The sequence below is a fragment of the Lytechinus pictus genome, chromosome 16 (genome assembly GCF_037042905.1).
Source record: "Lytechinus pictus isolate F3 Inbred chromosome 16, Lp3.0, whole genome shotgun sequence".
In the NCBI taxonomy this organism is placed as follows: domain Eukaryota; kingdom Metazoa; phylum Echinodermata; class Echinoidea; order Temnopleuroida; family Toxopneustidae; genus Lytechinus; species Lytechinus pictus.
This window is the reverse complement of record NC_087260.1, coordinates 29,147,987-29,165,219: the sequence shown is the minus strand read 5'-3', so window position 1 is coordinate 29,165,219 and position 17,233 is coordinate 29,147,987. Positions and strand designations below refer to the sequence as shown.

At 36.7% G+C, this 17,233-nt stretch overlaps 1 protein-coding gene across 2 annotated transcripts in view; it reads right to left on the bottom strand.

Annotated features, from left to right (window-relative positions):
• LOC129279323 (ubiquitin-associated domain-containing protein 2-like) overlaps window positions 1-16,382 on the bottom strand; it is a 57,526-nt gene extending 41,144 nt beyond the window's left edge. The window contains exon 1 of one of the 2 annotated variants that reach the window (XM_064111362.1): window positions 15,957-16,382. In XM_064111362.1, coding sequence (XP_063967432.1) covers window positions 15,957-15,987 — 31 coding nt within the window. In that variant the 5' untranslated portion in view covers window positions 15,988-16,382. Of the gene's footprint in view, window positions 1-15,950 lie in introns of both variants that reach the window. The other variant, XM_054915412.2, reaches the window with a different exon arrangement.
• Between the last annotated feature and the right edge of the window lie 851 nt (window positions 16,383-17,233).

Genomic DNA, 17,233 nt, shown 5'->3' with positions numbered 1-17,233 from the left:
GAATGGGAGAGACAAAAATCGATGAGCCCCGTCAGGGGGATTTTGCATTGTTAACCACCTTATCATATTCATAGTATACTTTTAATAGCGGCTGCACATCGCGAGCCATATGTGTACGAGGAGAAATTAAAAAAATTATAAAATCTTTTTTTTTAAACTCCTCGAAACAGACGGCTGCCAGCTGCCGGCTGTCTAGGACTAGTTAGGTGCTACTGCTCACTCCTAGTACCAATGAGGTCCAAACATTACATGTATGGACCTCATAGGCGACATCAGTAGTATTTTGTGTTAGAAATCTTTGTGAAGATGATTATTTGTGTATTATAAGACAAGTACGAGCTATCGTACTGTCTATTCATTAATTTTTTGTTTAAGAAAGTTAAAGCATTGTTAGCAATACAAAAAAATTGAAAGAAATTAAGGGGAACTTACATTTTGACGAGTTTTTCCAGATTTTATTGCCAGTTGCTCTTCACTTCTGACTCGCGATCGAAGCTGATATGCAGATCACGTGATACGCGTTCTCGTCAGCTGATCGGTTGGTTATTCTTTTCGCCAGACGTTGATAATTATATATTTCATAATGCTAGCAATCATCGCAAATTTAGGTGAAAGAGATTGAATTTAAACAGCGCAAGCTTTAATTTTCTCAAAAATAACATTTAATTGATTGCACAAGTTTCGCCTTGGAACAAGTAGGATCATTTGGTCCCATGTTTGCGTAACTACGGGGGGTGGGGGCGGGGTGTCCCTACCACTACACCCACTAGCCAGCAATTATCGTTTAATTGGTATATAAAGCTTTAGCTCATGCGTTGCGCCCGTCTTATTTTAATGTTATACAATTTTATGCTTTTAATGAATTTCTAATTCTCAGATCTTGTCGCAATCCGATTGGTAGCTATAATGAATGATTATTATGTTTCATGAATTGTTCAAAATGTGTCTCTCTATCAGTTTTGAATTTTTAAAAAAATGTCAGCTCATGCTTTTTGCTCGCAATATTTTGATTAGTAAGAATTTCTTCTCTTGTACATGCGAGTTTGAGTAAATAACTAGAGAGAGGGGGGGGGTCCCTCAGCTACTTGTCCTCGCTTATTCCCAATTTTTTTTTAATATTATACTCGTGTTCAGAGTGTTTCAAAGTCTTTTCTGAATTTTTTTACACTTTTTATTGTCTCGGAGCTTCCCTCTATTTCTTGTAACTACATGTATGATGTAGCCCTTTTTACTTGTTTCAATTCTTTTATGTCTCATTTCATTGAAAACATAATTATTAAACTGACTGACTTTATTACAAAATTTTGATATCATTTTGTCTTGTTTGTTTGGCTTTCTTTTTTTCTTCTTATCCTTCTTCTTACTTTTTCCCTTTCCTTATTTTCTCTTTCATTTCATTTCATGAGGCATCCGCATATACAACAACAAACATATTTATTTGGTGATGTGCCTCTCTAAAACGGGAGGAAAATAGGAAGGAAAAAAGAAGAAGGGAAGGGGAAAAAATAAGAAAAAAAAGAAAGATGATGATGATGAAAATTATCTTGGTGATGATGATGATGATGATAATGATGGTGGTAGTGGTGATGATGATGATGAGAATGAAGTTGGTGATGATGGTGATGATGATGACTAGATGTAATTTTGTTATTTTGTCTTTGAAAAAATTAAGTTTATAGGTGAATTTATTTAAAGTTAATTATGAAAATAGCAGAAAAAATAATTTGAAAAATTGGTATGCGTTCAGGAAAAATCCATCCTCCACCAAAAAAAAATTAAAGGTGAGATTTTTTTAATAATTATTTGTGACGGCGTAGGCCTTTGTGAGCAGCTATATCGGATATAATTATGGTAAAAAGTAAATGAAATGTCAAGAAATACGTGATAATGACTTTTATTGTACATTCAGTATATCAATAGATAACTTCATACTCTCTCCAAAAAGAAAAAAGTGGGTCATTACGGACCATTAATATTTGGGAAATTTTGGCATTTTATATTACATAGAATATAGAGCAACTGCTCGTTTATGACGTCACAAATCAAGCATTCGAAATTCTACTAACTCCATTTTTTTTAAATAACACCTTCACCGATATTTTGAAATTATTTTTCTTTGGCCTATATTTTCACAATCTTTTTATCAAGGTGAAATTCCCCTTTACAAAACAGTATCCGCATGATCAGTGTGTAGCGGTAAATTATTCACCTGATAACTATAGACCTGTCTATAATTCATGCGGCTATGTTTAATAATATATTGCTGTGAATAGAATGAATGTCATTAAAAACATAATCTCACTGATCACTAATGCCAGCTCGACGCGCGAACTGAAAAAATATATTTTCTGCCCCGATAATTTGATAACCCTAACCTAACCCAATTTCTAAGTATTTTTATCATAAACAGGGTTACTATAGACAATTAATTGAAAACTTGATATTCTTTTGCGAAAATGAATATGAAGGACAACTTTTTAATAAAGAACACAGTTTTAGAGCGTGATTTATACCTACAACCGCTTAATCCTGTCACTGTCGGTATGACATGAAGCAGTTGGAACTTTCTGATTCCATCAGCTTAATAATTTTTGCAACAGGCGACAGTCCAACAAACAGACAGACATTTGCCCAAACGGACAACATCTCAACCTCTGCTCATTTCTTTTTGCACGGACACCTAAAATCTCGACCTACCCATCACTTTTCTCACTATTTTCTCCTCCCTTTTATTTTCCATTAATTTTTCTTTCGTTCACTTTTTTTCTGTCCTCTTTTTCCTTCTATTTTTTTTTCTCGTCTCACCGCTTTTCCTCATCCCCCAGCCCCCGACGCCCACGCAGATTCGCAAACAATATCAAGTGTACTGTTAGGCAAGGGCGGAAATCTCTCCCCAAAGGTAGCCGGGACCAGGGGCTGGAAAATTTGACAAGCAAAAAACAAACAAACAAAAACAAAAAAGAAGGTTTATCACCCCAAAAAGAAGGTCATCTTGACCAAAAGAAATTTGATAAGCAAACAAGCAAAAAAAAGGGCACCCCAAAAGTAAGATCGTCTCTTCCAAAATACATATTTTATTTCGATTTTGAATGAAAAGACCAAAAATAGTAGGGGGATGACATTTCATAATGTGCCCCCCCTACTATTTTAGGTGAGGGGGACATGTCCCCCTGGAATTTGCGCCCATGTGGGTGGGGGGTGTTGCGCCTCCCTTTCGGAATCATTATGGAATAGTGTAAATACTCGCTGTGATTTCGATCTCATACCTATAAAAAAAAAATAGAACAGCTACGCCTTGAACACAGGCCAAAATGCCTAACGATTTCTCCGCGGCATTAACAACTATCGTAAAGGGCTCTCCATTTATAAATAAAGATGGACATGTAGCTGTCTATGGCGACAAGATTTGTCGCGAATATTTCCCAAGAATTGTGAGAATCGGGCTGAAAATGACAAAAGAACCGGTGAGTACCGATTAAACAGTATCAAGCTATTTAATGAAACATATTTTATCAGTATAGTTTAACAATTTCTAGATAATAAACTTTAGTTCTAAGCTAGGGCGGCCCAAATGCGCGTGAGTGGAGTCCCAGTTTATTAACACGGGTAAGTATTGCGGTGTCGCCTAGAGTGGGTGTGAGCACTCTAGGCACTCTAGGACATGTCCCCCTCACCTAAAATAGTAGGGGGGGCACATTATGAAATGTCATCCCCCTACTATTTTTGGTCTTTTCATTCAAAATCGAAATGAAATATGTATTTTGGAAGAGACGATCTTACTTTTGGGGTGCCCTTTTTTTTGCTTGTTTGCTTATCAAATTTCTTTTGGTCAAGATGACCTTCTTTTTGGGGTGATAAACCTTCTTTTTTGTTTTTGTTTGTTTGTTTTTTGCTTGTCAAATTTTCCAGCCCCTGGTCCCGGCTACCTTTGGGGAGAGATTTCCGCCCTTGCCTAACAGTACACTTGATATTGTTTGCGAATCTGCGTGGGCGTCGGGGGCTGGGGGATGAGGAAAAGCGGTGAGACGAGAAAAAAATAGAAGGGAAAAGAGGACAGAAATAAAGTGAACGAAAGATAAATTAATGGAAAATAAAAGGCAGGAGAAAATAGTGAGAAAAGAGATTTTATGTGCCCGTGCAAAAAGAAATGAGCAGAGGTTGAGATGTTGTCCGTTTGGGCAAATGTTTGTCTGTTTGTTGGACTGGCGCCTGTTGCAAAAATTATTAAGCTGATTGAATCAGGAAATGTTCCAACTAGCTGCTTCATGAGGATTTAGCGGTTGTAGGTATAAATCCGTATAAATCGCGCTCTAACGCTCTAAAACTGTGTTCCGGGCTGTGTTCTTAAAAGTTGTCCTTCATATTCATTTTCGCAAAAGAATATAAAGTTTTCAATCAATTGTCTATAGTTATCCCGTTTATGATAAAAAAATACTTAGAAATTGGGTTAGGTTAGGGTTAAAAATTATCAGGGCACAAAATATATTTTTTCAGCTCGAGCGTCGAGCTGGCATTATTTGATCTGTGAGATTATGTTTTTAATGACATTCATTCTATTCACAGCAATATATTATTAAACATTGCCGCACGCGCTGCGCGCCGCATGAATTATAGACAGGTCTATACTTATCAGGTGAATGCTTTACCGCTTCACACTGATCATGCTGATACTGTTTTGTAAATTAAAGGGGAATTTCACCTTGATAAAAATATTGTGATAATAAGAAAAATAATTTCAAAATATCCGTGAAGGTGTTATTATTTTTTTTTTAATTGGAGTTAATAGAATTTCGAATGCTTGATTTGTGACGCCATAAACAAGCAGTTGCTCTATATTCTATGTAATATAAAATGCCAAAATTTCCCATTTTTAATGGTCCGTAATGACCCACTTTTTTCTTTTTGGAACGAGTAGGGGTATAAAGTTATCTATTGAAATACTGAATGTACAATAAAAGTCATTATCATGTATTTCTTGACATTTCATTTACTTTTTTTACCATAATTATATCCTAAAGCTGCTCGCATAGGCCTACGCCGTCACAAATAATTTTTTTTTTAAATCTCACCTTTAATTTTTTTTTTGGGGTGGGGGATGGATTTTCCTCGAACGCATACCAATTTTTCAAATTATTTTTTTCTGCTATTTTCATAATAAACTTTAAGTGAATTCACCTTTGCACTACTTAATTTTTTCAAAGACAAAGTACATCTAGTCATCATCATCATCACCAACTTCATTCTCATCTTCATCACCACTACCACCATCATCATCGCCACCATCACCACCACCATCATCTCTACCAAGATAATTTTCATCATCATAATCTTTGCCATCATCGTCTTTCTTTTTTTCTTATTTTTTCCCCTTCCAGTTCTTTTTTTCCCTTCATATTTTCCTCCTTTTTTTAGAGGGGCACACCACCACAACCCCTCACTGGATATCCGCCTCTAAATGTGTTTGATGTTGTATATAAGTTGGCGGATGCCTCATGAATTGAAAATAACAGAGAAAATAAGGAATTGGAAAAAAGTAAGAAGAAAAAGAAGGATGAGGAGAAGAAAAACAGAAAGCCAAACAAACAAGAAAAAACAATATCAAAATTTCGTAATAAAGTCTTCTACGTCAGTTTAATAATTATTTTTTCAATGAAATGAGAACATAAAAGAATTGAAACAAGTAAAAGGGCTACATCATAGTTAAAAGAAATAGAGGGAAGCTCCGAGACAATAAAAAAGGGTAAAAAAATAAGAAAAGACTTTGAAACACTCACAACACGAGCATAATAAAAAAATTTGGAATAAGCAAGGACAAGACGCTGAGGGACCCCCCCCCCCACCCTCTCTCTAGTTATTTATCTATCAAACTCGCATTTACAAGAACTTCTTACTAATCAAAATGTTGCGAGCAAAACGCACGAGCTAGCATTTTTTTAATATTCAAAACTGATAGAGAGACACCTTTTAAACAATTCATGAAACATAATAATCATTCATTAGCTTAATCGAATCATTCGATTGCGAAAGGATCTGAGAATTTAGTGTTTTTAGGAATTCATTAGAAACATAAAATTGTATCACAACATTAAAATAAGACGGGCGCAACGCATGAGCTAAAGCTTTATATACCAATACAAAGTTTGGACATTTAAAATATTTTCGTAGTTATGAAAAAGATTGATATTTCATGAAAGCTCGAATCCCGAGGAGGAATATTTTTTATTAATTGACTTTTAAAAAGGCTGTTCTAAGCCCCATTTAATATTTGATTATAAGTCGAATAAAACAGTAAAAGCTGAAAAAATGAATTATTTTTTATTCCATCATTATTCTCTTTCTCTTTAACCCTGGTTCCTTTTTTTCTGGGGGGAGTATTTTGGTTTAAAAAAAGATAATTGCTGGCTTGTGGACGGTAGTGGTAGGGACACCCCCCCCCCCCCCCGTAGTTATGCGTTACGCCAATATTGGACCAAATGATCCTACATGTCCAAGGCGAAACTTGTGCAATCAATTAAACGTTATTTTTTAAAAAAATTAAAGCTTGCGCTGTTTAACTTCAATCTCTTTCACCCAAATTTACGATGAATGCTAGCATTATGAAATATATAACTATCAACGTCTGGCGAAAAGAATAACCAACCGATCACCTGACGAGAACGCGTATCACGTGATCTGCATATCAGCTCCGATCGCGAGTCAGAAGTGAAGAGCAACTGCCAAGAAAATCAAGAAAAGGTCGTCAAAAGACAAAATGTAAGTTTCCCTTAATTTCTTTCATTTTTTGTTGTTACTAACATTGTAACAATGCATTTACACACTAAAATTTAAATTTCAATAAATTATAGCTTCTACTTGTGATATAAATATAGAAATATCCTGTTCTCAAAGATTTCTAACACAAAATACTACTGATGTCGCCTATGAGGTCCATACATGTAATGTTTGGACCTCATTGGTACTACGGAGTGGGTGTGAGCACTCCTAGTACCAATGAGGTCCAAACATTAACATGTATGGACCTCATAGGCGACATTACCCAAATTATGGGTTGGACAATGCTGTTCTGATTTCCAACCCAAGACTTTGGTAAATGTACACCTTAATACAAGTTAGAGTTATCCGATATACCTTTCATTCGGTCGGTAAACATTTATTTAGTTGTAAAAATAGTTGAAATTAAACTTGATTATTGTTAAACTTACATTTCAGGCCCTTTTTGTTGATTTTCGGTGAGCGTTCCACACAGCTGCGACGAGTGATCAACTCCGAAGTGATACGCGTACTGGTCAGCTGATCGGTCAGGTAATCGGTTGGTTATCTTTTTGTCAGACGTTCATAATTTATGTTAAGCGTATCAATCTTCAGTATCTTGATTTCAAAAAATCAGTATTGCAGAGAAAAGTCATTATTGATTGGAATCAGTGGCGGATCGGGGGGGGGGGGGAGGGGTTGGGGGTGAGCATTTCTGCCCGTTCCCCTTTTGAGATTTATAGTAAACATTTTGGAATTAAACATTTTGTTAATACTAGTTATGTGCCCCCCCCCCCCCTCCCTTATGAGAATCACAGCATTATTTGTAATGGGGATATTTCGTTCATATTCTTTTCTCTTTTTTGCCTTTTTTTTGCTTGTCAAATTTTACTGGGAACAAATTAACAATATGACTTTCTATACATCACTTTTAGGGACAAACTTTTTATGGGAGTGGGGGCTTGCCAAATATAACGGTGGAAAAAGTGACCTTCTTTTTTAGTGACAACTTTAAAAAAAAATTGTCAAATTTTACGCGAGACAAAATGACCTTCGATCACTATTAGTTAAAAACCATTTTCCTTTTCTTTTTTTTTTTTTTGTTTTTTTTTGGGGGGGGGCTTGCCAAATTTTACATGGGACAAAATGACCTTCATTTTTAGCCCAGCTAAAGCTCGGGTAATAATAGCAGGGCCCGCTGGGAGAACAGTTTTCGGAACTGAAGTGGTTACTCTGGGTAATAAATATACCTCTATTTGTTATTATTATTATTATTTTTCAGTGACAACCTTTTTTTATTTGCCAAATTTTATGCTAGACAAAATGACCTGCGAGCCTTATAATAGTTAGAAACTTTTTTTGGGGGGGGGCTTGCCAAATTTTACGCGGGACAAAATGAAATTCATTTTTTTAGTGACAACCTTTTTTTCATTTGTCAAATTCTACACGAGACAAAATTACCTTCGATCATTACTTTAGCCCGGTACTATAGTTAAAACCTTTTTTGGGGGGGGGGGCGGGGGGTGCCAAATATCACGTGGACAAAATGACTTTCCCTTTTCTTATTCTATTTTTTTGTGGGGGGTCGAATATTACGCGGACAAAATGACTTTCATTTTGAGTGACCATTTTTTTTTTAACTTGTCAAACTTTACGCGAGACAAAATGACCGGGGTTTTTTGGTAAGAACCTTTTTTTAGAATTGTCAAATTTTACTTGAGAAAATTCACCCCTCCCCCCCCCCCCCCCCCCCCCACTTTGGAAAATCTTGGATGCGCCTCTAGTTTGAATCATAATGAAGATTAAGATCATGCGTATAGCTTAGGCCTACATCCACGGAAGAGGCGTAAGCCGCCGGGGGCATGCAGGCTGGCCCTTGATCCCCAGTGGATTTCACCGGAAAAAAAAACGGTATAAGAGTAAAGGAATGAAGGAAGGAAAAGAAAGAAAGATAAACAGAAAGAAAGACAGAAAGAAAGAAATAGAGAGAAAAAGGGAAAGGGAAGAGAAATAAAAGGTCATAAAAAAGCAAAAGGAAAGAAAAATGCATGCAAGAATTTTATGTTAAAATCTATGATCGCAAAATTGATATTTGTAATAAAAGTGACAAAAGCTTTGCTCGCTCGCCTCTTTATCTGGTAGGCGCGTAGCTAGGGGCGGTGCCCCCCGAAAAGGTCCATCCCCCCCAAAAAAAGAAGGAGGGAAAAGATAAAAGAAAAAGTGAAATGAGAAAAGGGGGGTGTATAACTATGATGTGCTTTTCCTTTTTTCTTTTTTTTTTGGGGGGGGGGTCAAAACAATTAACCTGAACAAAATGTTTTTCTATAATTAGGTCTAATTGCTAAATATCCAGAGGTATCGAGATCCACCTGCTGATATTGCACTGGGGGTACACGATGGAATGGTTAGGCCCAGTGATGGCCCCCGAATGTTATCCAATCAAGATAAAAGAGAAATTAAGGGAATTAAGGGAATTAATGAAAAGAAAAGGAAAAGTGTAAGGTAAGATTTGCACGAAAAGGTTTTTTCTCGCTTGCTTCACTCGCTTGGAACATATAAAGCAACTTTATTCCCACCCGCCATGTAGGCCTACATTGGCCCTCTTTCTTTCTTTTACTCATCACACTATACTGCCACACAGGGGTTTGCCCTAATGATCGTGGACAATCATAAAAGATATAATTTTCATACCATGTGACTGGGAAATTTTTGGCTCCACCCCCCCCCCCCCCCTCTCGATCCCTGCTTTCGATTTTGACTTGATAGGGGCCTATACCTGATTTAATATGCTTCAATATAAAATCATAACGGAAAGAACGCCTTGAATACAGGCCAAACAGCCTAACGACATTGCTGTGTCACGTGACAACTAGTATTAAACGAGAATGTACACAACCCTATGGCGACAAGGTTAGCCGCAAAAGTTGAGCAAGTTCTGGACAAAAAGGCTTCAGTACCCCCAAGAAAAGCACTCCTAGTACCAATGAGGTCCAAACATTAACATGTATGGACCTCGTATGGACCTCATAGGCGACATTACCCAAATTATGGGTTGGACAATGCTGTTCTGATTTCAAACCCAAGACTTTGGTAAATGTACGCATTAATACAAGTTGCAGTGTTAAGATATAACTTTTATTTGGTCGCATTTAATTGAGTAAGTTCTAAATATAGTTGAAATTAAAATGGATTATTGTTAAACTTACATTTCAGGCCCTTTTTGTTGATTTTCGGTGAGCGTTCCACACACCTGCGACGAGTGATCAACTCCGAAGTGATACGCGTACTGGTCAGCTGATCGGTCAGGTGATCGGTTGGTTATCTTTTTGTCAGACGTTCATAATTTATGTTAAGCGTATCAATCTTCAGTATCTTGATTTCGAAGCATTAGTATTGCAGAGAGAAGTCATTATTGATTGGAATCAGTGGCGGGGGGGGGGGGAGGGGGGGGGGTTGGGGTGAGCATTTCTGCCCGTTCCCCCTTTTGAGATTTATAGTAAAAATTTTGGAATTAAATATGTTGTTAATACTAGTTATGTGCCCCCCCCCCCCTCATGAGAATCACGTACAGCATAATTTGTAATGGGGATATTTCGTTCATATTCTTTTCTCTTTTTGGCCTTTTTTTTTTATTGCCAAATTCAAAATTTTACTGGAAACAAATTAACAATATGACTTTCTATACATCACTTTTAGGGACAAACTTTTTTATGGGGGTGGGGGTTGGGGGCTTGCCAAATATAATCAATGGTGGAAAAAATGACCTTCTTTTTAGTGACAACTTTATAAAAAAATTGTCAAATTTTACGCGAGACAAAATGACCTTCGATCATTGCTATAGTTTTTTTTTTTTGGGGGGGGGGGGTTGCCAAATATCACGTGGACAAAATGACTTTCCCTTTTCTTATTTTTGTGGGGGGGGGGGCTTGCCGAATATTACGCGGACAAAATGACTTTCATTTTGAGTGACCATTTTTTTTTAACTTGTCAAACTTTACGCGAGACAATATAATGACCGTTTTTTTTTTTTAGTAAGAACCTTTTTTGGGAGTTGTCAAATTTTACTTGAGAAAATTCACCCCGCCCCCCCCCCCCTACTTAATTTGGAAAATCTTGGATGCGCCTCTATATAGTTTGAATCATAATGAAGATTAAGATCATGCGTATATATAGCTTACATCCACGGCAGAGGCGTAAACCGCCGGGGGCATGCAGGCTGGCCCTTGATCCCCGGTCCAGTGGATTTCACCCAAAAAAAAACGGGATAAGAGAAAAGGAATGAAGGAAGGAAAAGAAAGAAAGAAAGAAAGAAAGAAAGAAAGAAAGAAAGAAAGAAAGAAAGAAAGAAAGAAAGAAAGAAAGAAAGAAAGAAAGAAAGAAAGAAAGAAAGAAAGAAAGAAAGAAAGAAAGAAAGAAAGAAAGAAAGAAAGAAAGAAAGAAAGAAAGAAAGAAAGAAAGAAAGAAAGAGAAAGGGAAGAGAAATAAAAGGCCATAAAAAAGCAAAAGGAAAGAAAAATGCATGCGAGAATAATTCCGAATGTTATGTCAAAATCTAAGACTCAACCACCAGGCTATTCTGGTTCACGGCTAAGCCACGATGAACTGGAATTCAAATACCCTCGATCCTCTTCTTTCTGACTCATTAATATTCAAATACCGTCCGCCGTGGACAATAGATAGTAAATTAAGAGGCTTTTATAGGAGGAAATTATAATTTGTTAACAAATTTTCGGCATTACTCCTATTTGTTTAAGATCAGTATGCTCGATCTGTAAATGAAAATCATAAGATCAGTATGCTCGATCTGTAATGAAAATCATATGATCATAAGTCAGTCTGACTTCGATCTGTAATGAAAATCATATGATCATAAGTCAGTCTGACTTAAACAAATAGGCAAGGCTCGACATTAGCGGTGGCCCGGTGGCCCGGGGCCACCAAAAAATCACCTCGGGCAACCATTATTGATAAAATGTTAAGTTTTGGTGGCCCGAATCGGGCAACCAATAATTTTCAAAGTAGCGCAATTTTTCTTCCAATTTTGCACGCATTTATCAACTTTCTACAGCTCAAATTGCAAGCCAGTTCGTCATGCGCCCTTTTTGTTGATCTACACACAAATACACACACACAAAGTTTGCATATTAGGCCTACAGCTATAGCATACAGTAGCTATTATCCAGCCAGCCGCGCCGGCCGGCTGGCGTGAGCTTTGCATGAAGCCACTGCATACAGCTGTGCTCTAGATCTAGCTCGGCCTATTTAGACTCAGGGACCGGAGCTGCGATAAAAAATGTTGCTGCTGAGAAATCTTCCACAGAACTTTGAAAATCTAAGTCAAAGTCACCTTTTACACCAATGAAATGCAATTCTACAGTCTATATTACGAAAATCTGGTGTACCCTGATTATTTGCAAGTATTAAGAAGAGGAATTATGACCTCTCTTTTGACTCAAAAAGACCGATTTCCACATGAATTAATACACATAAAAACACATAGGCAAGTACATCACAGTCCCACGTGTGCATTTGTATGTATGTTGATACTTGGTTTCTTTCGAAGCTGTGTATTTTCTAGCCTTAAACAAACAGACAGTTTCTCTCTTTCTTGTTTATAAATGACTTCTAAAACCACTCTTGAAAAAGTAAATACTTTGGGAAGGCATTTCATTGATATGAAATGTGATTTTTTTTCCCAACATTTTGGCAAATATAGGGAAGGACTTTTCTCACACTTTTTTTCCAGATATAGTTTTTGCCGTTTTCTTTTTTTTTTTTTCCTTTTTTTTTTGACAGTGGTTAAACCATTTATACCCCTTCCTATTGAATATGCCTGATTAAAAAATATTTTTCTACTGAAAATAAAATAATACAAACTAAAGGATATAAAAATAGAAATGTGCCATTCCCAAAAGGCAAGTGAAAATTATTTGCTTGGCTTTTAATTATATTCCAGTCAGAATAGACTGTTGCCACAGCTGTTAAAAAATATATGTAATGGCTTCTTAATTTTCCCCTTTTCCCCATTTTTATATTAACTTTGTTTTATTAATTTTTCTTTCATTTTCTTTTCTTTTTTCTCTCTGATTTTTTTCTTTTCTTTTTTTCTTTTTTTCCCTGTTCTTTGTTTTTTTCTTTCTTCATTTTCTTTCTTTTGTTTTATTTTACTAATTTCTTTTATTATTTTTGTTTTCTTTTTGTTATATACTTTTTGAAAATTATTTTCGTTTGTTTCCCCCTTTCATGCATTATTCTAATTTTGCAGCATATTTTTCTGTGATTTTCGCCTTCTATAATATGCTGCAAATTGCAAAAGAGAAAACAGAAATAAACTGGATTTGGGGCATGCATAATCTAGGTTTTAGGATTCAAAGAGGAAGAAAGGAAAAACCATTGTTTTGTACAGCTATCTGAGTTTGCTATGCACTATTTATTTACTTTACCATTATCTCTACACAGAGATTTAAAAAAAGTCCACACAACCTGCGAACAATACAATTCATTTATTCACTTTCAATCATTTCATTTTTACAACGATAGAAACAATTATCAACTAGCAAAGTAAAATAACAGCAAGCAAGGTTTACATACAAGATGTATAAAGTGAAAGTAACTTAGTGGTAGTGGCTGCAGAATTAATATTTCAGAAGTTTGTTTTATTCATTTTTAATGTTTTTCTTTATATTTTTCGGGCCACCAAACTTTAATATCGGGCCACCAAAAAAAATTATTTGATGGTTTTGGTGGCCCGAACGGGCCACCACCAAAAAAAGTTAATGTGGAGCCTTGAAATAGGAGTAATGCCGAAAATTTGTTAACAAATTATAATTTCCTCCTATAAAAGCCTCTTAATTTATTTTGACTTGATAGGGGCCTATACCTGATGGAAATTGCTTCATTCAATATAAAATCATAACGGATAGAACGCCTTGAATACAGGCCAAACAGCCTAACGACATTGCCGTGTCACGTGACAACCAGTATTAAACCAGAATGTGCACAACCCTATGGCGACAAAATTTGCCGCAAAAGTTGAGCAAGTTCTGGACAAAAAGGCTTCAATACCCCAAGAAAAGACCAGGCGAGTACTATTTATACATTTTTTTCAATTTAGTAATATCTAGAGTCTAATTTAAGAATAGATTTCGTCATGGAGCTCCATGGTAAGATCTAGTAATTTAAGTCCAACATTTAATTCGCGTGCACTCATTTTTTTAACACAGGAATTAATAGCCTTGGTGCTTAGAGTGAAGAAAAGACCAGGCGAGTACTATTTATACATTATTTTCCATAAGTAGTATCTAGGGTCTAATTTAAAAATAGATTTCGTCATAGAGCTCCATGGTAATATCTAGTAATTTAAGTCCAACTTCTGATTCGCGTGCACTCACTATTTTAACACAGGAATTGATAGGCATGGTGCCTAGTCTAGAGTGGGTGTGAGGAATTTACCGTACTAGCATGACTAGGGCCTACATAAATCTAGACAGCTGGCAGCCGTCTGTTTCGAGGAGTTTTTTAACATTTTTTTATTTTTTTTATTTCTCCTCATACACAGACGGCTCGCTAGCGTGTAACCCAGAGAGCTCCCGCCCGCGCAGCGGGCGGGAGCCCAGAAGCTTACCGGCCTAGAAGCTTACCGGCTCAGAAGCTTACCGGCTCAGAAGCTTAGAAGCTTACCGGCTCTCTGGGTTAGCTTAGCCAGGCGGCTTCTAGAGAGTAAAAATCATTTACTAACGTAAGGTCACTCTCATGAAGCCAGGGCTTCCGTCATATACTTTTGTGTGTACCACCAAAAAACTCGGCCATTTTGTTACGATTTTTAACAAAAATGGCCGATCGAGACGGGGTAGAAGGAGAGAACTTTTCGTTTTTTTTAGGTTCCAGACTGTGCCCAGATGTCAGGAATCTGCCACTCGTTAGACCTTCATCCATATAATCGTGGTAATTGTATACTTTCTGTTTTCACAATTCATTTGGAGAAATATTTAGACCGTAAATCACCCTAGTCCGGTGACAATGGTAAAATACACGGTAAGCTTCTGGGCTCCCGCCCGCTGCGCGGGCGGGAGCTCTCTGGGTTAGCTTAGCCAGGCGGCTTCTAGAGAGTAAAAATCATTTACTAACGTAAGGTCACTCTCATGAAGCCAGGGCTTCCGTCATATACTTTTGTGTGTACCACCAAAAAACCTGAAACTTTCGCCCCCGAGATTTCTACTTTTATTTCTAAAAGATCTAGCCCTAAATCATGTACATGGGATAAAACTTCATTTCCGACATTTCTACGCTCTCGTTGTTATTTTTGAACAAGAATTCATCAAAAAAATGAGAGAAATATTGTGTCACGCGTCTGTAACGTTGGCGAAGAACAATAGGAAACAAGATGGCGGCGTAAACATTGGGCAAGTCTCTTCCGTCTTTACACAATATTTCTCTCATTTTTTTGATGAATTCTTGTTCAAAAATAAAAACGAGAGCGTAGAAATGTCGGAAATGAAGTTTTATCCCATGTACATGATTTAGGGCTAGATCTTTTAGAAAGAAAGTAGAAATCTCGGGGGCGAAAGTTTCAGGTTTTTTGGTGGTACACACAAAAGTATATGACGGAAGCCCTGGCTTCATGAGAGTGACCTTACGTTAGTAAATGATTTTTACTCTCTAGAAGCCGCCTGGCTAGGTTAGCTAGCGTGCAGCCACCATTAGGGGACTTGCAATGCAAAATCCCCCCGTCTGGGCTCTTCAATTCTTGTCTTTAAATATGAATAAAGTTTTTGAAAATTAACGCGACCAAAATGCAAATTAATATTCCCTCTTGGCATTAATTGCCAAAAAACTGAGAAAAATCAAGTTAAAAGGAACAAAAACAGACTTACCTCAGCTGTCGCGTAAATTCACTTCCCCGTTTTATCCAATCTTAAGTACATAAACATATGGCCATTGAGTCCCCTGTACAGATCGCGCTAGAACTTCGGTCTCTGTATTTGGTGAGTGAAGCCAACGGAGTTCAGCTGAACAACCAACATATTAACAATAACAGAGACCGAAGCTTTTGGTCTAACATAAATCATAATACAAGGTATTCAATGTATGGGACTGTGATTTTTCATTTTCATGAAAAGCAACGGTGACATAATTGCGCTTATTTTGCGGGAAATAGTCGTGAACATTCAAAATATAAATATTTCAAGAAGAAGATTTACACTCACAAAACCCTGATGAACTGTATGGCTGTGACATCTTTAAATCGATTTAGACAAGCTAAAAAATCTCAGTTGGATTCCTGGGTTGATTTACAATCCGAACTTCAAGATCCGTGTTTCACGCATGCCAGGCTAGCTGAAGCCAGCGCCAGCGCACAAACCCAGCTGCGCACAGCTACAGTACAGACACTGGGGCCCGTTTCTCAACACCGTCATAAGTCTAACTTCTTGACTAAATCGGAGATAGTGAGCTACTTGTCCGCTAACCGTTTCACGAAGCCCTCTTTACCAAGATCGGGTACAACAACCTCACTAAATATTTATGACACCTCCGAACCTGTCATAACTTCTTTCTTAATGACGTAGTGGCATCACGTGGGTAGACTATGACATGCAAAAGCGCATATAAATTTTAAAATTATAATCTTACGTAATCAATCATAGAGGTTGAAATTACATCACAAAACAAGTGGGTTAATGCATTCAATGATAATTGTAATACAAAGAAACTATAAAAACTATTGGTAAAACGCCACAAAACCATTCATTTTGAAATAGTAAAATGATTTAATCGATAAATATTCTACCACGTCAGGCCATCCATAACTGAACTCGTATTTGTTGTTTTCAGACCCCTATTAACAGTTGGATAAATTCTAATCTCTAATTTATGCATATAATTTGTCAAATATCGTATGTTTCGGTATCAATGGTTAAAAATGTTTCGTTAAACTATATTTTGATGACGTTCGGAATCGTAAAAGACCGCATAATTATCATCATTTTACAAAGAAAACCGTTATGGTTTACTTTCGTAAACTATTAAAATTGGATATCCCGGGGGTACCCAATCTCAACGTCCACAAGTGATTTTTTAGTCATGAAATGAATTATTCATAATTTAATTTTCTCTGCAATTGAATGCTCAAGTCTTCATGGTCTAAGTATGTATGATGCATAATTCACCTGTGCTATTATTTTGAAAAGATTTATTTCCCAATTTATCACAATATTTGCAATTTTGTAATAATTTTTCTTTTTTAATATTATGCTATTTTGTGACTAAGGCTACGTCTCGTCTGCTCGTTCTACCGATAGTATCGATATCAAGGTATTCTAGTTAGGAAACCTTTCGAGAAACATGTTTAGTAAGATTGGAACTAACTCCGTGGTTGGTGGATAAAGATATGACTAACTTGTCCATGTGTTGAGAAATGGGCCCTAGTTAATTAACAATTCGTTGATTGAAGCAAGCCAGCCATAGAGATGTATACTAATAACGC